The sequence below is a fragment of the Ipomoea triloba genome, chromosome 10 (assembly GCF_003576645.1).
Source record: "Ipomoea triloba cultivar NCNSP0323 chromosome 10, ASM357664v1".
Taxonomy (NCBI): Eukaryota; Viridiplantae; Streptophyta; class Magnoliopsida; order Solanales; family Convolvulaceae; genus Ipomoea; species Ipomoea triloba.
The window spans coordinates 28,094,992-28,110,515 of NC_044925.1; the positions used below are offsets into that span (position 1 = coordinate 28,094,992).

A 15,524-nucleotide genomic window follows, 5' to 3' on the forward strand; every position below is an offset into this window, starting at 1 on the left:
CCGACTAGCATTACGAGTCACGACTCCATTCGACCACATACAGCACCAACCCTTCATATTTCAACCAATGACTGTGACTCCCAAATGATTTTTACAAGACTAGCTAAGACTCGCGCAGGTAACTTTTAATAATACTAGACAAGACTCCCAATTCTATGACTAAACAACTCAATCTCTTGTAGTCGTCCCACTTGAACCAACGCCTTTCAGTCTCATGAAAATTTGTTTAGAATGGATAAAAATTTAAATGTTCATTCCAACATACACTCAAATATTTTATTCATCTCATCTATAACCAACTCAAATCACCCTAGTCATCTCTCTTTGAGAGAACCTAGAATTCATGAAGAGACTATGGAGAAAATATAGGATGTGTAATTTGCAGGTATCCATTTCTAGCTTATGATCACCAGACAACCTCAAGTACCCAACAAACCTAGATTGATGCCCTTTCTGGGTCCTCTCAAAGCAAGTCCACAACCTGAAGCTCATAATTATCAAGTGATCCCATAAAGCCCAACATTGACATGTGACACAACAACCACTAAGCTAATGGCAATGAACATTATATTGCAGCATATTTCAAGATTTTTAAGGTGGCTAGAGAATGAACACACACTGCCCAACATCCATATTTGAACTTGATTTATGACAACTAACAATGCTCCAATTAAGAAAGAAATTTGTGTAGACCAAAGCTGTGGCACAACTCCAACAGCATTGCACAGGAAGCCAGGATATGATGCACGCAATTGCAAGAAGAATCAGATGGGAGAGACAACTAACTTATATGGAAGAAAGCTAAGCTAAGGGGCAACACAATATCTATAAGATTCAACTTGTACACTTTTGTGGGTGCAGTGCCATCCATATGGCCAAGCAAGCACATTCTCAAAAGAATGGGAGTGGAGAGGGTAAACATGGTCTTGTGATCTTAGCTGGATAAACCAGTCAAAATTGTCTATAGCTGATCAGCTCAAATCAAGAAGACTAATAGACCAGTATTACTAGGAGTCAAACTTGGAACCTTGTGGTTATCAAGCCAACTGTGAACTGTCCAACCACCGTGGCTAGGTTGCGCTGTAATAAAGATGATCTTGCATAAGTGCACAATTAAGTTACCCAACATGCAAATTCTAAGTAATAAAATGTTTTGCCCAAAGCCCCAAATCAAGTATTTGATACCATCATATATAGTTGCCTCTTGTCACTGATTCATTATCTATCATGAAATCCCAGTAATAAAACAATGTCCATTCACAGTTTTGAGATAGATAAGATCATCCTTCAAATATCTCAAAAGACAAATGATTTGAGGAAGAAAATAGTGTAACATCCAGTTCAAAGAGCAAGTGATCTGGCCATCATTTTTCAGCAGATATCATACAGATATAGGCCCTACTCTGATCAAGTGGTGAGACAAAATAAATCCCATCAAGAAACACTATTTAAAGCAAGTTGTCTGGATTCTTGGCATGCTTCAATAGCTAGTTCAGATATTTATCAAGTTAAAATAGGTTACAATGAGAGGAAGAAAAAGCATAAACCTTCAATGTAGCATATTCTAGGGCTATGGCTATGGCCATGGATGTTTGAAAGTAGGAGTATCAATATAAGTCTGTCCTTTCCATTAAAAATAGTTATACCATAGACCCGTGTTCATTCACATACTGAATGTTCACAATTCGAATTGTAAACATATAGTATGTAAATTGTGTATTTTAGACTTAAATTCACCTTGGGCCTGGTAAGGTGGACCCGAGTCCACAGAATAATTTGCCCCTATTCTGTAAGCAGGCCAATGGCAAAGAAAGCTCTGGGCAGCTTAGCCATACTAGACATATAAGGCTGGCTACTGCAATCTTGGGCCTATTCTTAGAGGCTCAACCCATCTTGCAAATGTATAAAACATAGAGGCCATAAAGGGCCCAAAACAAAAAAAAAAACATAAAGGTTGATCTGTCCAAATGTATAAAACATAGAGGCCTAATTGAACATTCAACCAAATATAATGAACCAATTCCAAGCCATCATTTTCCATGTATTTACAAGTCCTTGTTTTCTCATGTGAATAATGCAGTCAAGGTAGTGTAGGCATTCAATCATTCATTTTGACTCTTTGAGGTGGAAGCAAGCAATTATTTCCCAGCGCTAAAAATTATAACTAATAATGAAGATATAACTTTATTTTCTTATACTTACACACAAGTGTCGAACATGCCCTAATTGAAGTAGACACCTTTTAAGTTCCCGACTTCTCTTAAAGGACAAGAGTGCACAGCCACTCACGGCAACCAACCTAGTTATTGTAATACTCTTTTGATAGATGTATAGGTGCTCCATTACACCAATGGTTAACCAAAAAGCCACATCTCATTAAAAATAAAGTTCACATTATTGTTCAAATCTTGTCGTGCAATGTTCAATAATTTTAAATTATTATAATAATTACTTATTTTAATTATGAAAATAATATTTCTATATTTTAAATAAAAAAAAATTATTGCCTACATCATCCTAAATGGCATTGTTTTCTTTGTTGTGTTTAGAAATCTCAAAACACCCTTTTGTTTATACCCATGCAAGACAATAGGATTCGACACTGAAATAAAAACATACAAATAATTTGTTTATATCCATGCATGACCTAATTCCAGACCCATTTCATACAAAACAAACAAATAAACAACAACCATATGCATGTAGAGAGAACCTAGGAATGGAACAAGAACACATAGTGAACAACCGTACCATAAATTATTAAAAAATGAGTCTGCTAATGGCTTGATTTTAACTATACATGCAGATGCAGTCGATCGACACCAATGACCTTATTGTCAATTGACATGGAGTGATTCTCCTAAATGATAGGTCAAGTGAGTGAGACATACTGTCTTTGGGTTAAGGTAGATCGTAGGGACAGTAGAGTGCATGCATGGTGGTCTAAGGAAAATAAAAATCAAGCCTTAACTTGAACCAATATAGGCGAGGAATAGTAAAATAACGAAACCAAAAAATGTACAACAATTAATTCACAAAGAATTGTTGTTTTGAACGAAAAATAACATTTTTTAAAAAAAATATAACTCCCTTCAATTCCGCTCATATTATATAGTGTATGTTAAGAAATCTCAAAACATCCCTTTTGTTTCTATCACACAAAACAATAGAATCCAACACACAAATAAAAACATACAAATTATATGAAAAAATAAAAAATAAAATTACAAATTGTAAACATATCTGCAACCTATCAATCACCATCCTCTATAAATACCCATCTTCTTCTCTTCAAAGTTGAAATTAAACCCATAAAAGAAATAGCTAAAACCACCATGGATCGCATAACACTTTCTCTGTGTATACTAATCTTGGGTGCAGCCATCCACGGCTGCCGTGCCGTTGAATACACAGTCAACAACACGGCGGCCAACACGCCCGGCGGCGCCCGCTTCAATCAAGTCATCGGAGAAGAATGCGCCAAAAATGTCCTAGCCGCCGCCGCCAACTTCATATGGAGGGTCTTCCAACAGAACTCCCCTAACGACCGGAAAGACGTCCAGAAAGTGATCATGTTCGTCGACGACATGGACGGCGTGGCCTACGAGGACGACAACAAGATCCACGTCAGCGCCAGGTAACTGAGCCCAGTCGTTATACCATGGATCATGACTGTACTGCAGTTGTGTGGAACTGATGTTGCAGTTGTGTTGAACGGATACTGCAGTTGTGTTGAAAGGAAACTACAGTTTCGCAGAATAAAGGACGTGTCATCGGTCTGGAACTGCAGTTGTGTTGAACGGATACTGCACTTGTGTTGAAATGATACTGTAGTTGTGTTGAACGGATGAATGTACTCTGTTCCACGCAACTGCAATTTCCTTTCAACACAACTACAGTATCTTTTCAACACAACTGCAGTATCCATTCAACACAACTGCAGTATCCATTCAACGCAACTGCAGTATCAGCCATGATCATGATCCATAATGCATTGTGGACCATGGTCCACCATATAATTTGCGAACTGAGCCCCTTTTGGATCTTCGTGGTCCTGTTCTTATAAATAAATGTAGTATAAGCGCCAATCTTTAAAATCAATACGTAAAATATATGATTTGAGACATCATCTGTGTCATTAGGAAAACAAAATGGTTTTGTCAGGCTGAATTAATTAGGTTCTAATTATTAAGAAAGAGAAGTGATTTGGAATAAAATTGATGTGTTTTAAGATTAATTGTAGATTTTTTTTATTTCTTTAAATAACTAAGTCAAAAATAAATTAATATTGGACCCTTTAATTGCATGCCTTAAAATCCGGTCATGCCAGGTACATCAACAGCTACTCCGGCGACGTGAAAGTGGAGATCACCGGCGTGCTGTACCACGAGTCGACCCATATTTGGCAATGGGACGGCAACGGCACCGCCAACCAAGGGCTAATAGAAGGGATAGCCGATTTCGTGAGGCTGAAAGCCGGGTACGCGCCGAGCCATTGGAGGAAGCCGGGGGCAGGTGGTCAGTGGGACGCCGGCTACGACATAACGGCGTGGTTTCTGGACTACTGCAATGATCTTAAGAATGGGTTCGTTGCTGAACTCAACAAGAAGATGAAATATGATTACAGTGACTGTTACTTCTCCGACATCCTGGGAAAAACAGTTGACCAACTCTGGAAGGATTACAAGGCTAAATACAATAATACTAATTAACGACCTATCCTTAAATTTGTCCCACAACTTGTACGATGATGTTTACCAATAAATTTCCTTAAACATCTGCTAGAACAACAACTATAAACATGGAAGCAGATTTGCTAAGATAATAAATTCATCATTATTATTTGAAGATTTGTAGTTTTCTTGAGAGATACTTTTCGTGTTTCAAAAACGTTTTATATTGAAAACTCCCTTTAAACATTTTAGAATCATTTTTATGATTAAAAAAGATTCAAACTGCAATCTTGGGCCTATTCTTAGAGGCTCAGCCCATCATGCAAGAGGCATAAAGGCTCAAAAGGACATAAAGGTTGATCTGTCCAAAAGTATAAAACATAGAGGCCTAATTGAACATTCAACCAAATGAACCAATTCCAAGACATCATTTTCCATGATGTTGCGGCGAATCCAGCCTTTTTTGTTGTTGACGAGAGAAATTCAGCTCGCAGTTATTATTTTAAAAATATATAATAAATAAATTATACTTCTTATTTCTGTATAATAGTTTACAAATTATAAAATGTTTTGACAAAAATTAAATTCGTAATTTTTTTATATATAAATTATATTTTATCCATTTGATCTCTCCTTTCAAGTTTACAAGTCTATGTTTTCTCATGTGAATGCGAAGTCATAGTCAAGATCGTGTATGCATTCAATCAATCAGTTTGACTCCTTAAGGTGGAAGCAATTATTTCACACCAAACCATTTCTTCTTTTCGAGTCTTCAAATCACTTGTGGCCAACATTAAATACAAATCTGTCAAAGTGTTTGCCTGTTTGGTTTGGATTTTAAAACTCTTGCCAAAGAATTAAGCCAACAAATACATCATTTACATTTTGTAAGGAATATGTGAAACGTTATAGTTAGTAATAAATACACACTTTTATTTTTTATATTTACATAGCAGTCCACATTTTAATAACAAGATATTGAATTTGACCCTCCAATTATTCGTTCAACATAACTTTTTACTATTGTAATACCTTTTTTTTTTTTATAAAATATTTGACACACCATTAATGTGTAGATACTATATATATACACCAATGGTGAGTCCATGAGAACCAGTTTAAGATGCCATAAGGCATGAAATCCTTAAACTTGGAATAAACTAGAAGTAATTCACTTGACTTTTCAGTCATTGCCAATTTCCAGCTGCCTCACATACCTTATCAACATACATTTATTAGATATTAGATTTGAATTGAAGTCGTGGAAGACTTGGTCCAATTCCACCTTCTGCAAGTCTTTCCAACAAATAATATTCATACGTGACGAGCGATAGACATTTGTAGTTGAGTTTACGTTCAAGTAATTTTAATTAATATAATATTATATATTAAATTATTATCAAGCATTTACACTCGTAGTTGATACACATTTTTAAAAGAAAAATATATTGTATTGGTCATATATGTCGTCGTAGATTTTGTCAATTCCATATATTTTCCTCTACAATGTTTGCTAATTATTCATAAACTTAATCAAATCTATCATTCCTGCTACAAGAATTAAAGTGTTATTAATTTTTTGAAAACAAAAGAAACTCGCAGCTACTTGATGTGCACTGGGTAAATCTCGTTTTCTGATCTTTGTCGGCAAAGAATTATAAGGAGATAAACCAATCTAAGTTGCTCATAGATTAGTAACTCAAACAAAGGATACCAATATGCCGCTCCAGTTGAGAGTCAAACTTGTAATGTTGTAGTTATCAAATAAACAGTATGATCAACTTTTGATATTATTTTTGTATTAGTTATTTTATGAATCTTTTTCCACATAGAGGAAGAAGAACATAACAAAATACTTGTATGTATCTAGGCCATCGCGAACCCATAAGATCAACAAAAAACTAAAGTGCAATTTCAATCTATTCGGGGAAGTCTCACACATGCAAATTAAAGATCAAGAGGTAGAGATGAGTGCTTACACCATCAACATCCAACTTGCATAGTCATTTGTTTCCCTATGAATGTGATCAATTAAGTAAAGTCACTTTATGATAACGAAGTCCTAAATTAAATTGTTTCGACTAAGAGCATCTACGGTTAACTTGGGGTCATTGGAACAATATTGTAGCAGCAAGAAAATATATAATATGATGGAGTTGTGCGCGTTTCGAGCCCAGCGGGTGCGTTAGACGCGTCATTTTTTTTTAATTAAAAAAAAAAATTCTTCCCTCACATTTTCTCTTTCGTAATCACACCTACAAAAACTTATCAAAAATTGCAAAAAGGCCATACTATTAAGGATGATCTAAGGACTGATCTATCTTATAAACTTTTTATTAATTAATTAGTGAGAGAATGGCTTGCAGCGGCGGCCTATTCATAGGCTAGCACTCTGTATTGGGCCCTGTCCCACCCGACTCTATTTCTGTTTTACTATAATAATCGAATGGAATGTTTGGTTTTCAAAAAAATTAGTGAGAGAATGGTACATAATAACTCACAAGAAAAAAAATTCATTATTTTTAATGAAATTGTTATATCTGAAAATCTGAAATACATAAGCTTTTACATGGTTACACGTAAAGTAATTGACCGTAGAATATGGATATATGAAAAAACAATTACAAATTCTGAAAATCTCTGCAACCTATCAATCACCATCCTCTATAAATACCCATCTTCTTCTCATGAAACTCATAAAACCACAAGAAAATTAACGAAATAGCTAAAACCACAATGGATCGCGTAACACTTTCTCTGTGTATACTAATATTAGGTGCAGCCATCCATGGCTGCCGTGCCGTCGAATACACAGTCACCAACACGGCGGCCAACACCCCCGGCGGCGCCCGCTTCAACCAAGCCATCGGAGAAGAATACTCCAAACAGGTCCTAGACGCCGCCGCCAACTTCATATGGAGGGTCTTCCAGCAAAACTCCCCAAGCGACCGGAAAGACGTCCAAAAAGTGAGCATGTTCGTGGACGACATGGACGGCGTGGCTTACGCCAGCAACAACGAGATCCACGTCAGTGCCAGGTACATCAACGGCTACTCCGGCGACGTGAAAGGGGAAATCACCGGCGTGTTGTACCACGAGTCGACTCATATTTGGCAGTGGAACGGAAACGGCGCCGCTAACGGAGGGTTGATCGAAGGGATAGCCGATTTCGTGAGGCTGAAAGCCGGGTACGCGCCGAGCCACTGGAGGAAGCCGGGGGAAGGTGACCGGTGGGACGCCGGCTACGACGTGACGGCGCGGTTTTTGGACTACTGCAATGATCTTAAGAATGGGTTCGTGGCTGAACTCAACAAGAAGATGAAAGACGGTTACAGTGACAGTTATTTTTCCGACATCTTGGGAAAAACAGTTGACCAACTCTGGACTGATTACAAGGCTAAATACAACACTAATTAACAAACGTCCTATCCCTAAATTTGTACGACTTGTACGATTATGTTTACAAATAAATTTCCTTAAATATGTAGAACAACAACAATAAACATGCAAGCAGATTTCCTAAGATAATAAATTCTTCATTATTATTTGAAGATTTGTAGTTTTCTTGAGAGATACTTTCGTGTTTCAAAAACGGTTTATATTGAAAACTCCCTTTAAACATTTTAGAATCATGTTTATGATTAAAAAAAAGTTTCAAACTGCAACTCCTGAAGAGAAATGTGTTTCAGAAACTAAATTTGGATGAAATGGCAAGTATTGTATGGCCAATCCTTGGCCAACTGCAGACAGAAAGCTACACACAAACACTTCACCATACATTTAACAATGAAGTTTCAAATTTCCAGAATAAAGCAAAACAAATTGAGGGGACAAAGCACTTCTGTGATCAGTCATTTCGGGGGGAAAGAGCTATGGGCTCACACTGGAGAAGCCATATACTTGTTACAATGACAGCTTTTTCGTGAATCTATTATTGGGAGTGATACTGCTGAATGGTAGAAACAACTTGTTCAATGCTCTGGAATTTGCATCGTTCTTTAAGAAGCAACTTTGCAACGTTCAGAGCCTGCTGCTCACAGTTAGCTCGTTTCTCAGCATCAGGAATTGATTCGAAATCTTCCACATGAGCAATACCGACAATTCTCCTGCAATGCAAGTGATTTTAGCATCTGTTACGAATGACTCATGCAAAAGGATTAGTTCCTGTAATAAAGCAGGCATCATAATCAACCTTATCATCTTTGCAGCGCCAAATCCGAGGGTGTCATGGAACAGATCTCTCATGTACTTCTCTCTTACCAGATGCTGAAGCTCAGAATTGTTATATATACCAGGAAGATATGCCTCACCGGGACCATCCTTGTGTTCATCCCAGAGAGCAGTGAATTTTTTGTGAAAGAGGTTCCAAGTATCTGCTATTGTCTTTAAAATCCATGCTTTATATGACTGCTTAAGAAAAGTCTTGTAAATGAGTCACAATGCAAAAATGAAATAAGGGCAAAAAGATGCACCCACAAATTTTACAAACCATGCATACCTTGCGGTCATTACCCTGATTTGCATGTCCATCTTGAGCATAGAACGCCAACATTAAGTTTCCAATAAAGGCTCCAACATCAAACCCCATCGGGCCATAAAAACCGAATTCTGGATCTATTACTTGAGTTGACTCGGGAGTAACCATGACAGAACCTGTATGGAGATCACCATGTATAAGAGCTTGGGTTCTTTCACAAAACCTGAAAAGTATACACCAAGACATATACAAAAGCTTCAACTGCTATAGAGCATAATGTTTTTAAAAATTTATAGAAAGAAACATGTTTCCCAGTTGCAGACATTACTTGGATTTCAGCTCACCAACTTCCAGCTTCAAGACGTTATCACTCCGAACTGCCTCTGCATCAGCATCAAGATAAGGAGTTGTCCAGCGATTATATTGAGACACTTTGTAAGGATCAGAGAAGATAACCTGCTCGGTAAGTCTACACATTTCCACGTTTCCACAAAACTCTGCAACTGCATAGAGGATTTACATGGCAATAAGAAAGTTTTTCTAGGTAAAAAAAACTACCAATTACTGGAAACAAAGAAGGAAACATTGTTATAAATAATACATAAGATTGCAACAAAAAGATGTGAATAAACGGTTTGATAGAAATATGGATAGCTATACATATACCAACTACAAACAAACTTTATGAACATTAAAATTGGTTACCAGCACGTTTGTGGTCTGTGGTAGTAAGATAAAGCAGGGATGTGAAGAAAAGAGTCTTAGACATATAGTCTGACATATGCTCAGCAAGTAATGGATACTCAATCCCCGCGATCAGTCCCTTCCTTAAGATTATATGGGGAGGTTCAATGTAGTGCATGCCAATTAAACACATCATCCTGTCAAAATGGTAAACTTGAGGAGTATGCTCAGGGCATAGGCGGCCATGCTCTTTTAAAACCGTCACTTCAAAATAAGCACGCTCCTTTGTCATCGGCCAGGACTCACCAACACACCGCACATATGGAATGGCCTGCAAATGCCACCACCACTCAAACACGATTTTTCCAAGAACAAACAATAAAGAAGCATGAAGTTTATTCCAGATTTTCATCCATTTTTTGCCAACACCATCAGATTCCATTAAACCATTAATGATTGCACAAATGTGTATTTGTAAACAGTGACACTCCTATATTCAAATTTTAGAGTCCATCTGATTGGTCTACACTGTCCTAACTCCTAATAAGACACATTCAATATAATCCAATTTATTGTAAAGCTGAGATATAAACTTCTGAAAATATTCTGAGAATACAAAACAATAAATTTAGAAACTCAATAACTCAAGTAAACATTATCAGAACGCTCTGCCTTTTCAAATCAAGATGATTAGTTTATCCTCATACATACTAAAATCATGTTTACCTAAGCTATCAATAAGCAGATTTTTCCTTAACAGCAAAAGAATAAAAACCATAAAACATTTCTATTTCATGCAAAGATCACAAGAGGAATAAATTCTAGGTACCTGTTTGACGACAAGAGAACCAGAGGGACCGATAACAACAAAGACGAAGTTGAGATTCCCATCGCCGACTTCTCTGATATTCAAACTATCCAGCTGATGCGGCTGGTCTCCGGCTAGTACCGAAGCCAGAGACGGAGTCGCTTTTATGTACTCCACCACCGATTTTTCGTCCAGCGGCCGGAATCCATCGGACGCCATTCTTCCCGGCGGCGACTGTGAAGAATGGTGAGTTTTAGTAGTAGGTAGTAAAAGAGTAGGGGTGAGAAAAGCGGCAAGAACAACGCTTCTCTAGATTCGCAAAATAAAATTGGGGAAAATGTTGGAGAATAGTTTGACCAGTTGCGTTACATTGCACCTGGACGGTTGCCTTATTCTTCTCAACGTGTTGCGTTACAATTGGTCAAAAGAGAAGTCGGCTTGGTAAAATTTAGATTCTGAAAATGATAAGTAGACAGAGTAAAACTCTCATGTCATAATTTTATTAATCCAAGAAAAGTGGAAAAAGAGTTAAATAAGCCCTTAAATTTTAGTTAATAAGTTAATTAGACTATTAAGCTAAGCTTACAATTAAATCCTTAAATATATTATTTTAAAACATTAAGTCCAAAAATCAGTTGATAATTTGTAACAACCAAAAAATCGGCAAAATGATTCATCCTTTTTGTTCCCTCATCCCTTACACATTTGACTTGACAAAAATTATATAAAAAAACTCAACAAATGGGGTTGCAATTATTTTGTTATTGAGGATAACAAAATTTTTATCCTAACACAATAACTATTTAGGCCCTGTTTGGTAAATAATCAGCCAATTTTGGCTTATTTGACCACTATAAGTTGTTTGTTTAATAAGCTTTTTGTAACTCTAAAATGCTAAAATTCAAAAGGCTACTCAAAGCAACATTTTCAATTAGTTTTTTGCGAAAAGAAATTATACCAAACAGCTATCAGCTAACAGCTCATTTATCAAACAACTTTCTACAATCAGCTAATGTTATTAACAAATCATACCTTCTAACCCAAACAGTCAACCCAATCAGCTTTCCAAATCAGCCCAGTAGGCATCCTACTTTCCATTTCATCTAGAAACATGCATGTTTGGGCCATAACCTTACAAATATGCTTATTCCGGGCATTTGATCGTCCAAAAGTAGTAATAAATTCTTCATGCAATGCAAGCCTATTATAATCCAAAACCATACAAATTGATGATTATCAGTGCAGGCCCAGAAACAATGAAAAGAAATCCAAACCAATCAATTTTGGGATTCATGCAACCAAACCACATAGCAAACAAAGAAAGCCATGAAACAGACCGGCCAAATTAGTCCTTGTGTTAATTCACATAGATTCTAAATTTGATTCTTAGTGAAAATGGTCTATTGATTTTATTTGTTTGAATTGGTCAGTTATAAATAACTTAAATTAGTCAATCTTCTTATGATCATTTGTCAACTGAAATCACAAAATAAACAAATTTATTTAATGTACACCCTCGAATAGTGGTTGTTGAATTTTTCTCGTCACCCAAAAGAAAATAGCAACGAAAAGATATTTACAGAAGACTTTTATAGGGACGGACAATAATTATTTGGACACAAAAATCAATATGCCAAAGTCTTTTAGCACGGAACGTTCAACCAATGAACCAAACCGTCATTTCTGAATTTAGCTAATGTACAAAAATTCTACATAAGCTTCAACATGATATGTATAGTGATTAAATTATCATATCATTTTTCATAAATCAAACATGCTCATGTAATATCAAAGACCATAAATATTTTCAGTTCGGCTACATTATCAATAATTTACAAGATAAGTTTACCTAAGATGATTAACATGATTTGGATTAATATTTTAGAAAAGTTTAACTCTGATAACTATTCAATTTACATTAAAATTACTCCTCATCCCATTTAATGTATTTGTCGTTCATATCAATAGGTTAGTGAAACATATTGTCCACACCTTAATTACAATGGCGTGCTCTATCTCTTGGGACCAGGATCCTCCTTGTTGTATCATTTTTTTTATCAGATTATAGAATAATATTCTTCTTTGGTTTTCAAAAAAAAAAAACTAAAGTTATTTATAAATCATTTTTTCATAATGTTAAGTTTGATAAATTACATTAAAATAATTAATTTGATCAATAAAATAAATGTGACAGCTATATATATAATATATGTATAAAAAGATAACTTCTGTGTCAACATGTTTCAATGTACCACACAAATTCTAATCTTCTCTTATTCATAGGTTTGATTTATTGACTAGACCATGAAAAAGACAATAAAACAAAAAGATGAAACTATAGTCATAATTACACATAAATGCGAAAGTGACTTAATAATACTCCGTATCATTTTTTTTTTGAAAGAAATAATATCATATTAGACAATGAAAATAACAAGGCACGAGGACAGCAACGTGGCGCCGGTGTTAGTGTTTTCCGCCACCGCATTTGTTTCTGATTTCGTCGACGAATTCTTCCAAATTCCGGTCAGAAGAGCCGCCCGGCGCCACCGCCTCCTCCGCCTTCTTCTTCCACTTCAACGCATTCTCTTTCATCTCCGCCGCCTTTTCGCCACGGGTTACCTCGATCAAGCACTTCTCCACCTCGTCACGGGTAATGATCCTGTCCTCGGCGTCGCCTCGGGAGAGGCGAACGCCAATCTTGAAAACGTCGACCAGGTATTTAGCGTCGGTGACCTGTAATTACAGATTAATTATATTAGTTTAGTAGTGATATTTATAAGTTTTTTATTGCTCCTGCTAATATGTAACATTTTCCTAGACTGTTTTTCTATTTCTCTGAATAAAGTATTATCATTTCAGTTATAGTTCTCCAACCTGATCGCCCCAGCCTGGAAAAGCTACCACCGGGACGCCACTAGTGATGGCTTCCATCGACGAATTCCACCCACAGTGAGTCACGAAACAGGCCACCGATGGATGGGCCAACACCTGTTCTTGCGAGCACCATTGCACTACTTTCCCGTTATCCCCAACTTTCTCCAGGAACCCGTCCGGCAAAACCGTCGGCGCGAACGCCGGCGGCGGCGGCTTCCTAACCCATAAGAAACTCAGCCCGGAGTTCATCAACCCGTGGGCGATCTCGTCCACCTGTTCCTGCTTCAAAATCACAATGCTCCCGAAGGAAATGTAAACCACCGAAGATTCCGCCTTGGAGTCGAGCCACTCGGTGCAATTGTCGACTTTCACAAAGTCTCCGCGAACATCGGCGGCGCCGGAGGCGCCGCCGGGGGTCAAAAACAGGGGACCGACGGGCTTGATGGGGCAGAGTTTGGACATGTAATCAATAACTTCGGGCTCCAATTCTTGAAACGTTTCCATTAATACGCGAAACGGTTTGGACAAATTCGCGAACTGGTGAAGAATGGCCCGGGCGAGGAATTTATACTGCGAAGAAGGGTGTAAAAAGCTCGGGAATTCATCGTATTTCAATAACGGCATGCAGGGCAACTGAACGTCGAGAAACGGCTCTGTTTCGGTCGGAAAAGGAACCAATTTATTCTGGAAATGATAATACGCGGAAAAGCTCGCGCACGACTGCACCCAAAGCACCGCACTGGGAATCCCGTGTTTCTCGGCGACATCCGAAACCCACGGGATAAACGGATTGTTGATCAGACACGAAACGGGGCGCCCCTGTTTTTCGTGTTTGTCGAGGATGCCCGACAGCTTAACCGACCCGACGCGCTCCATTTGGTCGAGCTGGAAGTCGAGGTCGGTGCCGTGCGGGCCACGCGGGTCGAACTCGTCGTCGAAGAACTCGAACCTGATGAACCCGTCGCCGTAGGGAGTGGGTTCTTCGCTGATTTTGGAGTTGGCTTTTCTCATCTCCACGCCCACGTGTTCCGGCGCCGAGAACGTGACCAATAAGCCCTTGCCGGCGAGACGCTTGCCGAGACGGAGTAGAGGGTTCACGTGGCCTTGCCCCGGGAAGGACACCATGAAAACATGGAGAGGTGGAACGCCGCCGTTTTCAGAGCCCATGTCTCCGTCCTGATAAAAGCTACAATCTATATTTCTCTCTTATAGGATGCACCAATGTTGCACTAAGATAAACTATTTATATATAACTTTGAAAAATGCAGTATGATTTTCTTTAAAATGGAAATTTTTATTTTTTCTTTGGTCAACTTTTATCACACTTTACATGCAAACATTAAATAGTGATTTGCTTAGTTAATGATTATTGTAATGTAATGACATGTGATTGTAGGTCCAATCCCCAAAAACAGTGCTATAATGCCAATGTTTTATTGTGTGTTTGATGAGTTTAGAATTTTTTTTTTTAGTTTGAGAAATAGATATTTGTACATGAAAAGAGAATATAACAATTATAAATTATTCGAACATGTAAATATGACAATCACTAGCTAAGATGACTATGGTCCTGTTTGGTAACATAGTTAGTTTATCAGCTAATTTTGATTTATTTGATAATTATTAGCTGTTTGACTTGGTTAAACCATTAATATGAACATTTGACTAATTAGTTTTTAGCGATTTATTACTCTAAAATGCTAAAATTCAAAAAGTTGTTCAAATAAGCTTTTTCGATTAGCTTAACAGCTAATTTACCAAACGTTTTTCTACAATCAGCTAATGCTATTAACTAATCTAATACACCAACAAAATCATTTAACAGCTATTTATCAAACACCCATATAGCTTTTAAGTTGAAGCTCAGGAAAGTTATAACACACTACTTGAAGCTAGTGACATTTGCCTAACTTGTCTTCTAAATATACAACAATTGATTATATATGTGCCTATATATAGTGACATGCAAACATTGATTAAGCTAGTGACATGCAAACATTAAATA

The 15,524-nt window shown here is 37.2% G+C and overlaps 4 protein-coding genes across 4 annotated transcripts; 2 read left to right on the forward strand and 2 right to left on the reverse strand.

The window, feature by feature from the left end:
• Positions 1–3,317: 3,317 nt before the first annotated feature.
• On the forward strand, positions 3,318–4,848 carry LOC116031384. Its single transcript, XM_031273571.1, has 2 exons — positions 3,318–3,637; positions 4,331–4,848. The coding sequence occupies exons 1-2, from the start codon at positions 3,336–3,338 to the stop codon at positions 4,710–4,712; spliced, it is 684 nt and encodes a 227-aa protein (XP_031129431.1). The 5' UTR covers positions 3,318–3,335; the 3' UTR covers positions 4,713–4,848.
• Positions 4,849–7,380: 2,532 nt separating this feature from the next.
• On the forward strand, positions 7,381–8,226 carry LOC116032483. The gene has a single exon (XM_031275073.1). It carries the CDS (start codon positions 7,410–7,412, stop codon positions 8,088–8,090), a length of 681 nt encoding a protein of 226 aa, XP_031130933.1. The 5' UTR covers positions 7,381–7,409; the 3' UTR covers positions 8,091–8,226.
• A 164-nt stretch (positions 8,227–8,390) lies between these two features.
• Positions 8,391–10,962, reverse strand: LOC116032482 (methylthioribose kinase). The gene is made up of 6 exons (XM_031275072.1): positions 10,664–10,962; positions 9,856–10,165; positions 9,479–9,653; positions 9,172–9,373; positions 8,866–9,080; positions 8,391–8,779 (listed from the first exon to the last, which is right to left on the reverse strand). Exons 1-6 carry the CDS (start codon positions 10,859–10,861, stop codon positions 8,605–8,607), a joined length of 1,275 nt encoding a protein of 424 aa, XP_031130932.1. The 5' UTR covers positions 10,862–10,962; the 3' UTR covers positions 8,391–8,604.
• Positions 10,963–12,891: 1,929 nt separating this feature from the next.
• LOC116032530 (gallate 1-beta-glucosyltransferase-like) lies at positions 12,892–14,746 on the reverse strand. The gene is made up of 2 exons (XM_031275131.1): positions 13,520–14,746; positions 12,892–13,378 (listed from the first exon to the last, which is right to left on the reverse strand). Exons 1-2 carry the CDS (start codon positions 14,684–14,686, stop codon positions 13,109–13,111), a joined length of 1,437 nt encoding a protein of 478 aa, XP_031130991.1. The 5' UTR covers positions 14,687–14,746; the 3' UTR covers positions 12,892–13,108.
• Positions 14,747–15,524: the final 778 nt, after the last annotated feature.